Source organism: Oncorhynchus mykiss, chromosome 20, assembly GCF_057628025.1.
Source record: "Oncorhynchus mykiss isolate SJ-2025 chromosome 20, ASM5762802v1, whole genome shotgun sequence".
Taxonomy (NCBI): domain Eukaryota; kingdom Metazoa; phylum Chordata; class Actinopteri; order Salmoniformes; family Salmonidae; genus Oncorhynchus; species Oncorhynchus mykiss.
The window spans coordinates 41,069,261-41,083,763 of NC_143041.1; the positions used below are offsets into that span (position 1 = coordinate 41,069,261).

At 44.1% G+C, this 14,503-nt stretch overlaps 1 protein-coding gene across 1 annotated transcript in view; it reads left to right on the forward strand.

Annotated features, from left to right (window-relative positions):
- Positions 1 to 14,503, forward strand: part of LOC110499541 (ankyrin repeat and fibronectin type-III domain-containing protein 1) — a 157,170-nt gene that overhangs the window by 43,903 nt on the left and 98,764 nt on the right. Inside the window, exon 3 of the mRNA XM_090213098.1 lies at positions 3,644 to 3,772. Coding sequence (XP_090069224.1) covers positions 3,644 to 3,772 — 129 coding nt within the window. The remainder of the gene's footprint in view (positions 1 to 3,643; positions 3,773 to 14,503) is intronic.

Below are 14,503 nucleotides of genomic sequence, written 5' to 3' on the forward strand. Positions count from 1 at the left end.
CTCCCATTCTCTCCCCTTCTCTCCCCTTCTCTCCAATTCTCTCCTCTCCCCTTCTCTCCAATTCTCTCCTCTCCCCTTTTCTCCTCTCCCTTTCTCTCCCCTTCTTTCCTCTCCTCTCCCCTTCTCTCTCGCCTCTCCCCTCCTCTCCCCTTCTCTCTCTCCTCTCCCCTTCTCACCCATTGTCTCCTCTCCTCTCCCCTTCTCTCCTCTCCCCTGCTCTCCTCTCCCCTCCTCTCCCCTTCTCTCCTCTCTTCTTCTCTCCTCTCCCCTGCTCTCCCCTTCTATCCTCTCCCCTACTCTCCTCTCCATTTCTATCCTGTCCTCTTCTCTCTCTCCTTTCCCCTTCTCTCCTCTTCTCTCCTCTCCTCTCTCCTTCTCTCTCTCCTCTCCCCTTCTCTCCTCTCCCTCTCCATCCCACATCCACTCTGCTTCCTCCACTCTCCCTCCCCATTCTCACAACAGGCGTCATTTCCTTAATAGGTCAACCTCAATTATCTCCATCTCCCCCTCTGACAACATGACATGTCATCCCCTTCTCTCGTCTCCCCTTCTCTCCTCCCCCTTCTATTCTCTTCTCTCCTCTTCTCTCCTTTCCCCTGCTCTCCTCTCCCCTTCTCTCCCCCCCTGCTCTCCTCTCCCCTACTCCCCTCCCCCTTTTATTCTCTCCTCTCCCCTTCTCTCCTTACCCCTGCTCTCCTCTCCCCTTCTCTCCTCTCCCTGCTCTCCTCTCCCCTTCTCTCCTCTCCCTGCTCTCCTCTCCCCTTCTCTCCTCTCCCCTGCTCTCTCTCATCTCCCCTTCTTTGCTCTCCCCTTCTCTCTCTCCTCTCTCCTTCTCCCCTTCTCTCCTTCCCCTGCTCTCCTCTCCCCTTCTCTCCTCTCCACTTCTATCCGCTCCCCTCCTATCCTCTCCCCTTCTCTCCTCTTCTTCTCTCTCCTCTCCCCTTCTCTCCTCTTCTTCTCTCTCCTCTCCCCTTCTCTTCTCTCCTCTTCTCTCCCTTCCCCTTCTCTCCTCATCTCTCCAGTTCTCTCCCCTCCCATTCTCTCATCTCCCCTCTCCTCTTCTCTCCTCACCTCTTCCCTTTTCTTCTCTCCTCTCCTGTCCCCTTCTCTCCTTTCCCCTTCTCTCCTATCCTCTTCTCTCCTCTCCCCTTCTCTTTCTCCTCTGCCCTTCTCTCCTATTCTCTCCTCATCTCTCCCCTTCTCTCCTCTCCCCTTCTCTCATCTCCCCTCTCTCCTCCCCCTGTTCTCCTCTCCCCTTCTATCCTTTCCCCTCCTCTCCTCCCCCTGTTCTCCTCTCCCCTTCTCTCCTCTTCCCTCCTCCCGCTTCTCTCCTGTCCTCTCCTCTTCTCTTCTCTCCTCTCCCCTTCTCTCCTCTCCCCTTCTCTCCCCTCCCCTCTACTCTCTCCCCTTCTCTCCTATCCTATCCTCTTCTCTCATTCCTCTCCCCTTCTCTTCTCTCCTCTTCTCTCCTCTCTCATTCTCTCTCTCTCCTCTCCACTTCTCTCCTCTTCTCTCCTCTTCTCTCCTTTCCCCTTCTCTCCTCCCCTTGCTCTCCTCCCTCTCCTCTCCTCTCCCCTTCTCTTCACTCCCTCTCCATCCCACATCCACTCTGCTTCCTCCACTCTCCCTCCCCATTCTCACAACAGGTGTCATTTCCTTAATAGGTCAACCTCAATTATCTCCATCTCCCACTTTGACAACATGACATGTCATCCCCCTTCTCCCCTTCTCTCCTTTCCCCTGCTCTCCTCTCCCCTTCTCTCCTCCCCCTGCTCTCCTCTCCCCTTCTCTCCTCCCCCTTCTATTCTCTTCTCTCCTCTTCTCTCCTTTCCCCTGCTCTCCTCTCCCCTTCTCTCCTCCCCCTGCTCTCCTCTCCACTTCTCTCCTCCCCATTCTCTTCTCTCCTCTCCCCTTTCTCTTTTCCCCTTCTTTCCTCTCCCCTTCTCTCCTGCCCCCCTTTCTCCTTTCCCCTGCTCTCCTCTCCCCTTCTCTCCTCTCCCCTTCTCTCCTCCCCATTCTCTTCTCTCCTCTCCCCTCTCCCCTTTCTCATTTTCCCTTCTTTCCTCTTCCCTTCTCTCCTTCCCCTCCTCTCCTCTCCCCTTCTCTTCTCTCCTCTCCCTACTCTCCTCTCCCTACTCTCCTCTCCCTACTCTCCTCTCCCATCTCCTTTCCCCTCCTCTCCTCTCCTCTCCCCTTCTCTCCTCTCCCCTTCTCTCCTCTTCTCTTCTCTCCCCTGCTCTCCTGTCCTCTCCTTTCCCCTGCTCTCCCCTTCTCTCCTCTCCCTCTCCATCCCACATCCACTCGACTTCCTCCACTCCCCTCCACCATCTCACAACAGGTGTAATTTCCTTCCACCCATCTTATTATTAGGTCATCCTCACTCTTCCCCTCTCCTCTCTTCTTCATTATCTCTGTCTCCCCCTCTGACAACATGTCATCCTCATCTCTCCTTTTTCCTTAATCCAGTAATCCGTCCTCCTCCTCCTCCTCTACCCCTCCTCCTCTCCATCCCCACTTCTCTAAAAGAACCCCAGGCTTTTTGTGCTCAGTACAGTCTGTGTAACGGCTGCTGACAGTGTGTGTGTGTGTCTGTGTGTGTGTGTGTGTGTGCATGTGTGTGTGTGTGCGCTCAGCATCCCTCCGCTCATCTCCTCTAGTCGCCCACTCTCACTGCGCTCTGCATTCACCTCCCCAACCCCCCAAGCACATCATCCTTTATATGTCTCTCTCTCTCTCTCTCATTCTCTCTCTCGCTCTGTCTCTCGCTCTCTCTCTCGTTCTTTCTCTCGCTCTCTCTCTCTTGTTCTCTCTCGCATGCTCTTCCCCCCCCTCTCTCTCTCTCTCGTTCTCTCTCTCTCTCTCTCTCTCTCTCTCTCTCTCTCTCTCTCTCTCTCTCTCTCTCTCTCTCTCTCCCTCTCTCTTTCTCTCACTCCCCTGCTCCCTTTAATGTGCTAATTTCTGTGTGTGTGTGTTTGTGTGTGTGTGTGTGTGTGTGTGTGTGTGTGTGTATTTATGTGTGTGCGGGTTAGTGTGTGCAGCTGAAGCGGGATGTGCTTGCTTACACAGAGCTGCGTTGAACAGGTGCTCAGTACTTTCAGCCCAGAGAGGAATTCTGAGACGAGCTCCAGAGTAGGAACCACAAAGGGGCTACGCTGCTCTGAAACTGACCCAGGACAATACGCCACTCTGGGGATACACTTGTCCTGAGAGAGACCCTTGGAGAATAAAGTTCTGGAACTGGGTTTACTTTGCTTGACATAATGTGGACATAGAGCTCTAGAAAGGACTGAATAATCTACCCTTCTCCACATGCTTTCTTGGAAGTTCCAGAACAGGATGGACTAACATTGATTTAGAAGTCTGGATGTGCTCCAGAGAGGGACTCAGCCTGACAGACAGCCAGGAGAGAGCTTCTGACCTGGGCTACGATTACCTGAGTGACACCTGGCACTCCTTAGAGCTCAGAGAGAAATGCCTACTGTACTTTCCTCTCCTTTTCTGTGTGATAGAGAGACAGTGAGGAATTTACCTTTTGCTTCTAATCTTAACATCTCCGCTCAAGGATACCGTTCAGGACTGACCTCCCTCCTCTCCTCCCTCCTTTCAACTCTCCTCCCTCCTCTTTCCCCGTCTCCTCTGTCAGGTGGAGTAAGAGTAAGCTATCTCGTCTGGCTCAGAGGTTGAATCAGAGACCGGGGGATGCTTTGGTAAAGGACTTCAGACTGCTGTTCTGCACGGGCACCTCACCACGCACCTCTCACAGCCTGGGCAGGTAAGGAAGGAGCCAGCACACACACACACACACGCAGGTGAATACACACATACATTAGTGCACAGATGTACAGACACACACGCAAGATGCATAGGCGCATGCACACACACCAATATGCAGATGTGCACACACACACACACACACACACACACACACACACACACACAGATATATCGGTATCGGTATGCGTATGAAATCTGCATCAGTGTGCGTATGTGTGGGTGTGGGGTCAGTATGTGTCTGCTGTGCTGCCTGCTGATCAGTGATGTGATGAACTTGGTGGGTGAGAGATGCAGGCTAGATTGACACTGGCTGGTAGGCAGATAGTGTATGTTAGGTACTGTATGTTCGCTGCTCTGCATTCCTGTCTGTTAGAAGGGATAGACTGTTGCTTTTTTGGTTTCGCACAAACAGTATTGATTGACGCTGGAGTTGTCCTTATCCCTTCTGTCTCTCTCTCTCTCTCTCTCTCTCTCTCTCTCCGTGTCTCTCTCTCCCTTCTCTCCCTCTGTCTCTCCCTCTCTCTCCCTTCTCTCTCCCTTCTCTCTCTCTGTTCTCCCTCTGTCTCTCCCTTCTCTCTCTCTGTCCGTCTCTCTCCCTTCTCTCTCTCTCCGTTCTCCCTCTGTCTCTCCCTCTCTCTCTCTATCCTACCTTCTTCAGTAACATATTAGAAGACTTGACTCATGTTGCTGTTTCTGTATTTTCTCTCTTCATCTTTGTGTTCTTGTCTTCCTCCTTTCTTTCTCTCTCTCTCGCTCTCTCTCTTTCTCGCTTTGACTCTCTCTTCTCTCTCTCTCTGACTCTCTTTCTTTCTCTCTCTCTCTCTCTCTCTCTCTCTCTGACTCTCTCTCTGTCTCTCTCTCTCTCTCTCTCTCTCTCTCTCTCTCTCTCTGTCTCTGACTCTCTCTCCTCTCTCTCTGACTCTCTCCTCTCTCTCTCTCTGTCTCTGACTCTCTCTCTCTTTGTCTTTTGTATGTGTATGTGTTGCAGTAGACAGTTGTTGGTACTGAGACTACTACATGTCTGTCTGTTGCTCCGCCATCTAGTTCTGTAGGCACTTTACTTAGCGATGTTCTGTAGGCACTTTACTTAGCGATGTTCTGTAGGCACTTTACTTAGCGATGTTCTGTAGGCACTTTACTTAGCGATGTTCTGTAGGTACTTTACTTAGCGATGTTCTGTAGGCACTTTACTTAGCGATGTTCTGTAGGCACTTTACTTAGCGATGTTCTGTAGGCACTTTACTTAGCGATGTTCTGTAGGCACTTTACTTAGCGATGTTCTGTAGGCACTTTACTTAGCGATGTTCTGTAGGCACTTTACTTAGCGATGTTCTGTAGGCACTTTACTTAGCGATGTTCTGTAGGCACTTTACTTAGCGATGTTCTGTAGGCACTTTACTTAGCGATGTTCTGTAGGCACTTTACTTAGCGATGTTCTGTAGGCACTTTACTTAGCGATGTTCTGTAGGCACTTTACTTAGCGATGTTCTGTAGGCACTTTACTTAGCGATGTTCTGTAGGCACTTTACTTAGCGATGTTCTGTAGGCAGTTTACTTAGCGATGTTCTGTAGGCACTTTACTTAGCGATGTTCTGTAGGCACTTTACTTAGCGATGTTCTGTAGGCACTTTACTTAGCGATGTTTGATGCAGAATCAGAGTCGTGTTTTTTTTCTTTGTGGGAGCGATTGAATAATGATGTCGCAGCAGCAACAACAGCTGAACACAACGTGTTGAGGAACTAACACCCCCCCCCTCTCAGGAACACACAGTACCTCACCACATCTATCACTCTCTGACCGTATCCCAATACCCATACTTGCATTGTAAATAATAGCCTGATTGGCTATTTGAAAAAAAAAAAAAATTTATAGTATGGGACATTTCCAAAATTGAGTATGCTTTAAATGCCAGGATGTCATATTCATTTAGGCTTTTCATCTAGTACAATTCACTGCACACTGTTGAGGAAGAGAATTGTCTTTTCAGACCCACGTGTGTTTGACAGCAGCTGATAATCAGAATAAGGGACGGGCTGTACCAAAAGGAACTAATGGCGGGGAACAACCCAATTGCACATTAGTATGTTGACATTTCTTGCCAAACTGCATACATTTTTACTAAACAGTACATTTGAAATAGTATGTAGTATGATTAGCTAGTTCACATAAAAAGTTGAATACATCTTAGTAAGTAGTGGACAAGACGGTTTTCGGACACAACATATGCGCCCCTGGTGTAAAAGTAGTGTACTATATAGAGAATAGGGTGCCATTTGAGATATATCCACTGATTTACATTGAATTGCATTTCCAATTTACTCTTTAGAATGTACCACTTTCTCTCTTTATATCTGTTACTCTACTACCCTTCTATCTGCTACACTACTACCCTTCTATCTGCTACTCTACTACCCTTCTAGCTTCTACTCTACTACACTTCTATCTGCTACTCTACCACTCTTCTATCTGCTACTCTACTACTCTTCTATCTGCTACTCTACTATTCTTCTATCTGCTACTCTACTACTCTTATATCTGCTGCTTTGTAGGCACTCTTCTATCTGCTGCTTTGTAGGTACTCTTCTATCTGCTGCTTTGTAGGTACTATACCTCTCTTCTATCTGCTGCGTTGTAGTTACTCTTCTATCTGCTGCTTTGTAATTACTCTTCTATCTTCTGCTTTGTAGCTACTCTTCTATCTGCTGCTTTGTAGTTACTATACCTCTCTTCTATCTGCTGCTTTGTAGTTACTATACCTCTCTTCTATCTGCTGCTTTGTAGTTACTCTTCTATCTGCTGCTTTGTAGGTACTCTTCTATCTGCTGCTTTGTAGTTACTGTTCTATCTGCTTCTTTGTAGTTACTCTTCTATCTGCTGCTTTGCAGGTACTCTTCTATCTGCTGCTTTGTAGTTACTATACCTCTCTTCTATCTGCTGCTTTGTAGCTACTGTTCTATCTGCTTCTTTGTAGTTACTCTTCTATCTGCTGCTTTGTAGATGCTCTTCTATCTGCTGCTTTGTAGTTACTTATCTATCTGCTGCTTTGTAGTTACTATTCTATCTGCTGCTTTGTAGTTACTATACCTCTCTTCTATCTGCTGTTTTGTAGCTACTATACCTCTCTTCTATCTGCTGTTTTGTAGCTACTCTTCTATCTGCTTCTTTGTAGTTACTATACCTCTCTTCTATCTGCTGCTTTGTAGTTACTATACCTCACTTCTATCTGCTGTCTTGTAGCTACTCTTCTATCTGCTTCTTTGTAGTTACTCTTCTATCTGCTGCTTGGTATGTACTCTTCTATCTGCTGCTTTGTAGTTACTATACATCTCTTCTATCTGCTGCTTTGTAGCTTCTTTTCTATCTGCTGCTTTGTAGGTACTCTTCTATCTGCTGCTTTGTAGTTACTATACCTCTCTTCTATCTGCTGCTTTGTAGTTACTATACCTCTCTTCTATCTGCTGCTTTGTAGTTACTATACCTCTCTTATATCTGCTGCTTTGTAAGTACCCTTCTATCTGCTGCTTTGTAGTTACTATACCTCTCTTCTATCTGCTGCTTTGTAGTTACTATACCTCTCTTCTATCTGCTGCTTTGTAGGTACTCTTCTATCTGCTGCTTTGTAGTTACTATACCTCTCTTCTATCTGCTGCTTTGTAGGTACTCTTCTATCTGCTGCTTTGTAGTTACTATACCTCTCTTCTATCTGCTGCTTTGTAGGTACTCTTCTATCTGCTGCTTTGTAGTTACTATACCTCTCTTCTATCTGCTGCTTTGTAGGTACTTTTCTATCTGCTGCTTTGTAGTTCTCTTCTATCTGCTGCTTTGTAGCTACTCTTCTATCTGCTGCTTTGTAGGTACTCTTCTATCTGCTGCTTTGTAGCTTCTCTTCTATCTGCTGCTTTGTAGTTCCCCTTCTATCTGCTGCTTTGTAGGTACTCTTCTATCTGCTGCTTTGTAGGTACCCTTCTATCTGCTGCTTTGTAGGTACTATACCTCTTTTCTATCAGCTGCTTTGTAGGTACTCTTCTATCTGCTGCTTTGTAGTTACTTTTCTATCTGCTGCTTTGTAGGTACTATACCTCTCTTCTATCTGCTGCTTTCTAGGTACTCTTCTATCTGCTGCTTTGTAGTTACTATACCTCTCTTATATCTGCTGCTTTGTAAGTACCCTTCTATCTGCTGCTTTGTATTTACTATACCTCTCTTCTATCTTCTGCTTTGTATTTACTCTTCTATCTGCTGCTTTGTAGTTACTATACCTCTCTTCTATCTGCTGCTTTGTAGGTACTCTTCTATCTGCTGCTTTGTAGTTACTATACCTCTCTTCTATCTGCTGCTTTGTAGGTACTTTTCTATCTGCTGCTTTGTAGTTCTCTTCTATCTGCTGCTTTGTAGCTACTCTTCTATCTGCTGCTTTGTAGGTACTCTTCTATCTGCTGCTTTGTAGCTTCTCTTCTATCTGCTGCTTTGTAGTTCCCCTTCTATCTGCTGCTTTGTAGGTACTCTTCTATCTGCTGCTTTGTAGGTACCCTTCTATCTGCTGCTTTGTAGGTACTATACCTCTTTTCTATCAGCTGCTTTGTAGGTACTCTTCTATCTGCTGCTTTGTAGTTACTCTTCTATCTGCTGCTTTGTAGGTACTATACCTCTCTTCTATTTGCTGTGTTGTAGTTACTCTTCTATCTGCTGCTTTGTAGCTACCCTTCTATCTGCTGCTTTGTAGTCACTATACCGCTCTTCTATCTGCTGCTTTGTAGTTACTATACCTCTCTTCTATCTGCTACTTTGTAGTTACTATACTTCTCTTCTATCTGCTGCTTTGTAGTTACTCTTCTATCTGCTGCTTTGTAGGTAATCTTCTAATTGCTGCTTTGTAGTTACTATACCTCTCTTATATCTGCTGCTTTGTAGATACTCTTCTATCTGCTGCTTTGTAGCTATTCTTCTATATGCTGCTTTGTAGTTACTTTTCTATCTGCTGCTTTGTAGCTACTCTTCTATCTGCTGCTTTGTAGTTACTCCTCTATCTGCTGCTTTGTAGGTACTACACCTCTCTTCTATCTGCTGCTTTGTAGTTACTCTTCTATCTGCTGCTTTGTAGTTACTCTTCTATCTGCTGCTTTGTAGTCACTATACCGCCCACCTATCTGCTGCTTTGTAGTTACTCTTCTATCTGCTGCTTTGTAGTTACTATACCTATTTTCTATCTGCTGCTTTGTAGGTACATTTCTATCTGCTGCTTTGTAGTTATCTTCTATCTGCTGCTTTTTAGCTACTCTTCTATCTGCTGCTTTGTAGCTATTCTTCTATCTGCTGCTTTGTAGGTATTCTTCTATCTGCTGCTTTGTAGCTTCTCTTCTATCTGCTGTTTTGTAGGCACTCTTCTATCTGATGCTTTGTAGGTACTCTTCTATCTGCTGCTTTGTAGGTACTCCTCTATCTGCTGCTTTGTAGGTACTCTTTTATCTGCTGCTTTGTAGCTACTCTTCTATCTGCTGCTTTGTAGGTACTCTTCTATCTGCTGCTTTGTAGATACTCTTCTATCTGCTGCATTGTAGCTACTCTTCTATCTGCTGCTTTGTAGGTACTCTTCTATCTGCTGCTTCGTAGGTACTAGACCTCTCTTCTATCTGCTGCTTTGTAGTTACTCTTATATCTGCTGCTTTGTGTGTACTCTTCTATCTGCTGCTTTGTAGGTACTATACCTCTCTTCTATCAGCTGCTTTGTAGTTACTCTTCTATCTGCTGCTTTGTAGCTACTCTTCTATCTGCTGCTTTGTAGTCACTATACCACTCTTCTATCTGCTGCTTTGTAGTTACTATACGGCTCTCCTATCTGCTACTTTGTAGTTACTATACTTATCTTCTATCTGCTGCTTTGTAGTTACTCTTCTATCTGCTGCTTTGTAGTTACTCTACCTCTCTTATATCTGCTGCTTTGTGTGTACTCTTCTATCTGCTGCTTTGTAGTTACTATACCTCTCCTCTATCTGCTGCTTTGTAGGTACTCTTCTATCTGCTGCTTTGTAGGAACTCTTCTATCTGCTGCTTTGTAATTACTCTTCTATTTGCTGCTTTGTAGCCACTCCTCTATCTGCTGCTTTGTAGTCACTATACCGCTCTCCTATCTGCTGCTTTGTAGGTACTCCTCTATCTGCTGCTTTGTAGTTACTCTTCTATCTGCTGCTTTTGTAGTTTGTAGTAGAGGTAGAGTAGAGGTAGAGTAGAGGTGTAGGTAGAGTAGAGGTGTAGGTAGAGTATAGGTAGAGTAGAGGTGTAGGTAGAGTAGAGGGAGGGTAGAGGTGTAGGTAGAGTAGAGGTAGAGTAGAGGTGTAGAGTAGAGGTAGAGTAGAGGTAAATGGGAGAGTAGAGGTAGAGTAGAGGTAGAGTAGAGGTAAAGTAGAGGTGTAGGTAGAGGAAGAGTAGAGGTAGAGGTAGAGGTAGAGTAAGAGTAGAGGTAGAGGTAGAGGTAGAGGTACTGGTACAGTAGAGGTAGAGTAGAGGTAGAGGTACAGTAGAGGTACAGTAGAGGTAGAGTAGAGGTAGAGTAGAGGTGTAGGTAGAGTAGAGGTAGAGGTACTGTAGAGGTACAGTAGAGGTAGAGGTAGAGTAGATGTAGAGTAGAGGTATAGGTGGAATAAATGAGGATGTAGAGTAGAGGTAGAGTAGAGGTAGAGTAGAGGTAGAGTAGAGGTAGAGTAGAGGTACAGTAGAGGTAGAGTAGAGGTACATTAGAGGTGGAGTAGAGGTGGAGTAGAGTTAGAGTAAATGTAGAGGTGAGATAGAGTAGAGGTAGAGGTAGAGTAGAGGTACAGTAGAGGTAGAGGTACAGTAGAGAAGAGGTAGAGGTATAATAAATGTAGAGGTAGAGTAGAGGTAGAATAAATGTAGAGGTAGAGTAGAGTAGAGGTAGAGTAGAGGTAGAATAGAGGTAGAGTAAAGGTAGAGTAGAGGTAGAGGTAGAATAGAGGTAGATTAAAGGTAGAATAGAGGTAGAGGTAGAGTAGAGATAGTTTCAAGGTTAAAGGTTTACTCAGTGTGATGTACATCACTAATTCCCTGTTCCAGTGTCCTCTCAATAGATACATGGAGTGATGATGCAAAAGTTCAATTCACACTTCTGGACGGACAGAGGTGTCTATTCTGTGGTCAGTTGTGAGTGTGCAAGAGTGCCTTTTGTGGATATTTTTGTTTATTCGCCTCTTAGTGGGGACACACGCACATAGGCACACACACGCACACACACAGACATGCACACACACACACGCACGCAAGCACATACACGCTTTCCCCTGCAGTGTCACTAATTGGTCATGTGATTGGTTCTGTTTCATTCCTGTCCCTTTAGTCTCTGGTAATATGTGGTGATATTTCAGGATATTCAGGCCAATAAGAGCCTTCACTTGCTCACTTAACTTCTTACGGCTGAAATCCCGTAACGGGATCGATTTGACAACAGCCAGTGAAAGTGCAGGACGCCAAATTCAAACAACAGAAATCTCATAATTAAAATTCCTCAAACATACAAGCATTATACACCATTTTAAAGATAAACTTGTTGTTAATCTCACAACAGTGTATGATTTCAAAAAGGCTTTACGACGAAAGCATACCATGAGATTATGTTAGGTCAACACCTAGTTACAGAAAAACAGCAATTTTTCCAGCCAAATAGAGGAGTCACAAAAAGCAGAAATAGAGATAAAATGAATCACTAACCTTTGATGATCTTCATCAGATGACACTCATAGGACTTCATGTTACACAATACATGTATGTTTTGTTCAATAAAGTTCATATTTATATCCAAAAATATCAGTTTACATTGGCGCGTTATGTTCAGTAATGTTTTGTTTCCAAAACATCCAGTGATTTTGCAGAGAGCCACATCAATTTACAGAAATACTCATCATAAATGTTGATGGAAATACAAGTGTTATACATGGAATTAAAGATATCCTTCTCCTTAATGCAACCGCTGTGTCAGATTTCAACAAAGCTTTACAGAAAAGCACACCATGCAATAATCTGAGTACAGCGCTCAGAGACCAAAACAAGCCATAAGGATACCCGCCATGTTGTGGAGTCAACAGAAGTCAGAAATAGCATTATAAATATTCCCTTACCTTTGATGATCTTCATCGGAATGCACTCCCAGGAATCCCAGTTCCACAATAAATGTTTGTTTTGTTCAATGATGCCCATCATTTATGTCCAAATACCTCATTTTTGTTTGCGCGTTTAGTTCACAAATCCAAATTCACAAGGCGCAGGCACTTAGTTCAGACGACAGGTCCATTACAGTTCGTAGAAACATGTTAAACGATGTATAGAATCAATCTTTAGGTTGTTTTTATCATGAATCTTCAATAATATTCCAACCAGACAATTCCTTTGTCTTTAGAAATGAAAAGAAACGCAGCTAGCTCTCACGGCCGCGCTCATGACTTAGCTCATGGCATTCTGTCAGACCCCTGACTCAAACAGCTCTTATTCGCTCCGCCTTCACAGTAGAAGCCTGAAACAAGGTTCTAAAGACGGTTGACATCTAGTGGAAGCCTTAGGAAGTGCAATGGGACCAAGTTTTACACTGTATATTGGATAGGCAAAGACTTGAAAACCTACAAACCTCAGATTTCCCACTTCCTGGTTGGATTTTTTCTCAGGTTTTTGCCTGCCATATGAGTTCTGTTATACTCACAGACATAATTCAAACAGTTTTAGAAACTTCAGAGTGTTTTCTATCCATATCTACTAATGATATGCATGACTTGGTTTCTGGGCCTGAGTAGCAGGCAGTTTACTCTGGGCACCTTATTCATCCAAGCTACTCAATACTGCCCCCCAGCCATAATAAGTTAAACTTGTCAGCCAATTAATCAATCAATCAGTCAATTAGTTAGTCTCGCTTTATTGAATAGATAGTGCTGAGTGATTAACCAACATTTTGGTTATTTTTCATTTTTTAGACAACTAATTCAACAAAAAATCCTTGTTCGTGAGCATTTCACCTTTGTCAAGTTAATCCATCCACCTGATAAGTGCGGCATATCAAGAAGCTGATTAAACAGCATGATTATTACACAGGTGCACCTTGTGCTGATGATAATAAATGGTCACTCTATAATGTGCAGTTTTGTCACACAACACAATGCCACAGATGTCTCATGTTTTGAAGGAGCATGCAATTGGAATACTGACTACAGGAATGTCCACAAGAATTGTTACCGGAGAATTGAATGTTAATTTCCCTACCATAATCACCCTCCAACTTCATTTAAGATAATATGGCAGTACGTCCAACTTGCCTCACAACCGCAGACCACGTGCAACCATGGCAGCCCCTCCACATCCGGCTTCTTCACCTGAGGGACCGTCTGAGACCAGCCATCCAGACAGCTGATGAAACTGAGGAGTATTTCTGTCAGTAATAAAGTCCTTTTGTGGGAGGAAAAAACTAATTCTCAATGTGAATTCCATTTGGCCATAATACATTTATTTAAATTGATTAATTTCCTTATATCAACTGTAACTCAGTAAAATCGTTTAAATTGTAGCATGTTGCGTTCATATTTTTGTTCAGTTTAGTTTGAAGAACGACTAAAATAGTTTTGTCAGACCGCGTAGGCAGCAGCTCTATAGAGATGAGAGGATAACATGGAATTAGATAATAGTCATCAAATAAAACACATTTGATGTTCACAACAACTGAAATATTTTATTAAAGTAAAATAATGTGAAAAACTGTTGGTTAATAAGTGATGAGCAGTAATGGGCAGTCACTACCGTCATGGGACTTGTATTCATTGTTTTATTCTGTGTTTTTACAGCATTCAACCCACATAATCGAAACCAAAATCGAAAACCATTATTATTTTTTAATAATCGAACCAAAACTGAACTAACCTAGTTTTTTAGTCTTTCTATTTCTTTGGCTGTTATTACACAAGCAGTCCAATTCTGATCCTTTGCTCAATTATTGGCAAAAGATCTGATCTGCCAATTAGTGACAAAAGATCACAATTGGGGTGCCTGGGCCTCCTGAGTGGCACAGCGGTCTGAGACACTGCATCAGGTTCAATCCCATGCTGTGTCACAACCGGCCGTGATCGGGAGTTCCATGGGATGGCGCATAATTGGCCCAGCGTTGTCCGGGTTACTGGAGGGTTTGGCCGGGTGGGGGTGGGGGGGATTTACTTGTCTCATCGTGCTCTAACGATTTGTTATAGCAGGCCGGGCGCCTGCAGGCTGACCTCGGTCGTCATTTGGACGGTGTTACCTCCGACACATTGGTGCCGGAAAAAATGGGGTAAAATACAGAAAAATAAAAAATAAATAAATAAAAATAGATAATTGGTCTGCCTGTGTAAATGCAGCCTTTCTATTGTAAAAGTGAAGCATGTTTGTATTCAAGCATCCCATCCCTCTGTGGCTATGTAAAATATCATTTTGTTTTGATAGAGGAAAGATAAGAATTTGACGGGTTGTCTTGACTCCCGAGCCTGGCTTCTGGAACAGTGAAGAGATAATAACTAGAGTAACACTAGAATGTTCCTTTTTTCATGAATGGTTGCTGAGGAGCGCTCTTCATAACTGAGCTCTTCACTTCTCTCTCACAGCTGAGTGGAGCTTCGCTTTTGCACCAGCACAGATGAACTTGGCAACCAAATAATCGCTATTGAATCAAATTAATCAAAATTCGGACAAATTATCAGAATCCCCTTCATT